The sequence below is a fragment of the Dunckerocampus dactyliophorus genome, chromosome 2 (genome assembly GCF_027744805.1).
Source record: "Dunckerocampus dactyliophorus isolate RoL2022-P2 chromosome 2, RoL_Ddac_1.1, whole genome shotgun sequence".
NCBI classification, from domain to species: domain Eukaryota; kingdom Metazoa; phylum Chordata; class Actinopteri; order Syngnathiformes; family Syngnathidae; genus Dunckerocampus; species Dunckerocampus dactyliophorus.
In genome coordinates, this window is record NC_072820.1 from 206,996 (window position 1) to 210,663 (window position 3,668).

The 3,668-nt window shown below is 37.6% G+C and overlaps 1 protein-coding gene across 1 annotated transcript; it reads left to right on the forward strand.

Moving 5' to 3' along the window:
• Positions 1-2,880: 2,880 nt before the first annotated feature.
• Positions 2,881-3,575, forward strand: lamtor4 (late endosomal/lysosomal adaptor, MAPK and MTOR activator 4). The gene is made up of 4 exons (XM_054767510.1): positions 2,881-2,985; positions 3,059-3,142; positions 3,218-3,335; positions 3,404-3,575. Exons 1-4 carry the CDS (start codon positions 2,983-2,985, stop codon positions 3,499-3,501), a joined length of 303 nt encoding a protein of 100 aa, XP_054623485.1. The 5' UTR covers positions 2,881-2,982; the 3' UTR covers positions 3,502-3,575.
• Positions 3,576-3,668: the final 93 nt, after the last annotated feature.

Genomic DNA, 3,668 nt, shown 5'->3' on the forward strand with positions numbered 1-3,668 from the left:
TTATTTATTTGTATTATTTATTTGTATTAATGTCTCTTCTGTTGTTGTTGCTTAATTTATTGGTATATATGTTTCTTATGTTCTTATTCTTTCATTTCTTTTCTTTCTTTTCTTGGGAGAATGAACAGAATAAGATTTTCATTGCATAGTATAACTGCTGTTGTACTATGCACATGACAATAAAACTCTCTTGAATCTCTTGAATCTCTTGAATGGATGCTGAAATTAATATCAATGAATTGCTAATAGTATTAAATAAAAGTAAAGATACTGCAACAGGAGAAGACCAGTTGAGTTATATTATGTTCCAGAACCTACCAGAAAATATGTTGGGAAAAATATTTTATTTATTTAACAAAATATGGGAAGAAGGGAAAACACCAAAGCAGTGGAAAAGTGCATTAATTTTACCATTTAATAAACCTGGTAAGGATCCAAAACACCCTGTGAACTATCGAGCTATTGCTCTAACATCACATCTATGCAAATGGATGGAGGAAGTTCTAGTCAGAAGACTTAACTATTTCCTTGAAAGTCGAGAGTTACTTGCAACTTATCAGTGTGGGTTAGAAAAGGACGATCAACAATGGATGCTGTAGTTAGAGTAAGTCAGGAAATAGAGAAAACCTTTAAAATGAAAGAGTTGATGAATATTGTATTCTTTGATATTGAAAAGGCTTCTGATTCCATGTGGCGGGAGGGTTTATTGATTAAGATGAATAGGATGGGAATTAGAGGTAGGCTTTATAACTGGGTTCTTGATTTTATATCGGACAGAAAATTCAAAGTAAAAACAGGATCAGAGATGTCAGAAGAATACAGTATAGCAAATGGTATACCACAGGGGAGTGTAATTAGCCCAGTTTTGTTTAATGTAATGATAAATGATATATTCATGAATCTGGATAGAAGGATTGGGTCGGCCCTACACGCAGATGATGGAGTGATTTGGGCAAGGGGACGAGATTCTATAAATGTGACAAGTAAAATGAAGGAAGCAATAAAGAAGATAGAACAATGGTCATGTGACTGGGGATTTAAGATATCACCCAATAAAACATGTTACATGACGATTACCAGGAAAAAAGGCATAAAAAATCAGAACCTGATGCTATATGGACAAAACATGATAAAAGTAGATCATTTGAAATACCTTGGTATGTGGCTAGATCAGAAAGGCACATGGAAGACCCATGTGGAAAAGGTAGAAGAGAAATGTAAGAGGATAATAAACTTAATGAGAGCTGTTACAGGTAAGGAGTGGGGAGCAGATAAACAGTCACTAATATATATATATAGAGCTTTGATGAGAGCAAATATAGATTATGGAAGTTTTGTACATGGAGCTGCAGCTAAAACACATTTAAGGAAAATAGAAATATTCCCAAAGCATTTAGGATAAGTACAGGTGCAATCACATCAACACCAATGAAAGCAATGCAGGTTGAGTTAGGAGAAGTAGCGTATGACCTGAGAAGAGATCAACTTATGTTGACATACTGGAGTAGACTTAAAGGATGTAGGCATGGACATCTGGCCAAGGATGTGATGGAGGAATGTTGGGAGTATAATACAACCAAAAGTAATAGCTTTGGGTGGGTAATTAAAGATAAAATAGATAAATATAACATAAAAAATATACATATTAATAATTCTACACCCATAAGCAATATTCCTATCTGGCTATTTCCTAAACCTGAAGTAGATATATATATATATATATATATATATATATATATATATATATATATATATATATATATATATATATATATATATATATATATATATATAACAGAGTTAAAAAATAAATGGAAAGATAGTGAAAAAGGACATAAGTCAATATATTAAAAAGAAATATTATGGTTACTTAGATATGTATACAGATGGATCAAAAAGGGAAGGTGGGGGTTGGAATCTATGTATCAACAATGAATTATAGCATCATTAAAAGATTACCTGACCAGCTCTCAGTTTATACAGCAGAAATGATGGCAATTATTATAGGCTTGCAATGGATACAGGAAATAAAACCAGATAGAGTGGTACGTTGTGTGGACTCTCTGGCAGCATTATATAGTATTAAAAATATGGAATCAAGTGGAGAGGATTTATTATTAGAAATACATCAAAACCTATTCCAACTACACATGTTAAAAATAGAAATAAGATTTTGCTGGGTGCCTGCACATGTAGGGGTGGAGGGGAATGAGGTGGCAGATAAAATGGCTAAAATGGGAATTAGAAGGAATGAAATTATAGATATACCTGCTGGTAAAGGCAATAATCAAAAAACAAATGATGGAGAAATGGCAAAATAGGTGGGACGAGGGTAGTAGCGGGAGAAAGTATTATAAAGTACAAAAATCTATCAGTGCACAAGGGGTGAAGAGAAAAAACAGAAAAGAGGAAATAGTGTTAACTAGGATGAGGTTCAATCACACCGGGTTAAATGACAAGATGTTTTTGATAGGGAAATGTAAATCAAAAGTATGTATGGAATGCAAAAGTATAGAGAACGTAGAACACATATTACTACACTGCAAGAGATATAGGGAAGAACGTGTAACGTTAAGGAAAAGAATTAAGAAGATAGGAAGGGAATGGAGCATTGAGGGTATCTTAGGAACAGGTGGGGAGGGGGTAAGAGATCTACAGAGGGCAGTGATAGAATATTTGAAGGACACAGGATTATATAATATTTATAATAGAATAATAATATTTTATTATAGTATTATTATTAGGATTATTATTAGTAGTAGTATAAGTAGTCTCCTCATTATCTAAGTTAGCATGAAGTAAGATACTGTATATGGCCCATGTTACATACTCCGGTACAGTAGGTGGCGGTATGCACCTTTTCAAGTCATGGTTGCAACCCGCCATTAAACTAAAAGAAGAAGAAAGCACGAGCACACAAGCCGGAAGTGATGCCCGCCTGCGACCAAGTGTAAACAGGACGGGGGGAGAAGAAAAGAAAATATGGTGAGTTGGCGGCGCTTCGGCCCATTTTCACGTCGTTTTATGTCCAAGCTGAACCAAGCTCGTGTGCTTCCAGACCACGGCGGCCCTGACAGCGGGTCTGGAACGGATTCCGGACCAGCTCGGGTATCTGGTGATCAGCGAGGACGGGGTTCTGGCGGTGAGTGAGCCACATTTACGTCATTTTGTCAAGTAGACGAGCGCGTGGAGACACGGGGAGTTGTGTGTCCAACAGTCTTCCGGCGAGCTGGAAAACGACGAGCACACGGCAGGTGTGATGATGCAGATGGTTCGCACGGCCAGTCGCTTCCGGTTGCCGGGATCATCTGACGTACCCTTTAAACGCATGTCAGGTAACGCGCGCGCGCGCACACACACACACTTTTTTAAACTAACTTGTGGTTTCTTCTTTCCCCCCCAGTGGTTCTGGAGGATTTTGTTTACGCAGTGACGGTTTCCGGTCAGAAGGTTTTTGTTGTGAAGCGTCAGAACAACCCGCAGGAAGCAATCAGCGTGTAGACGAGACAGCGACAGGAAGAGGGGGTCACGTGTTGTCGAAGCGTCATGTTTGAATAAAGTGTTTCAGCTTGTCATTGTGGGCCTGCTTGATAATCATCATGCATGTTGTTTCTCGTGCATGTGGTCACATGACCCACCCTTTCCACAGTCGCTCAGCCAAACGTGCG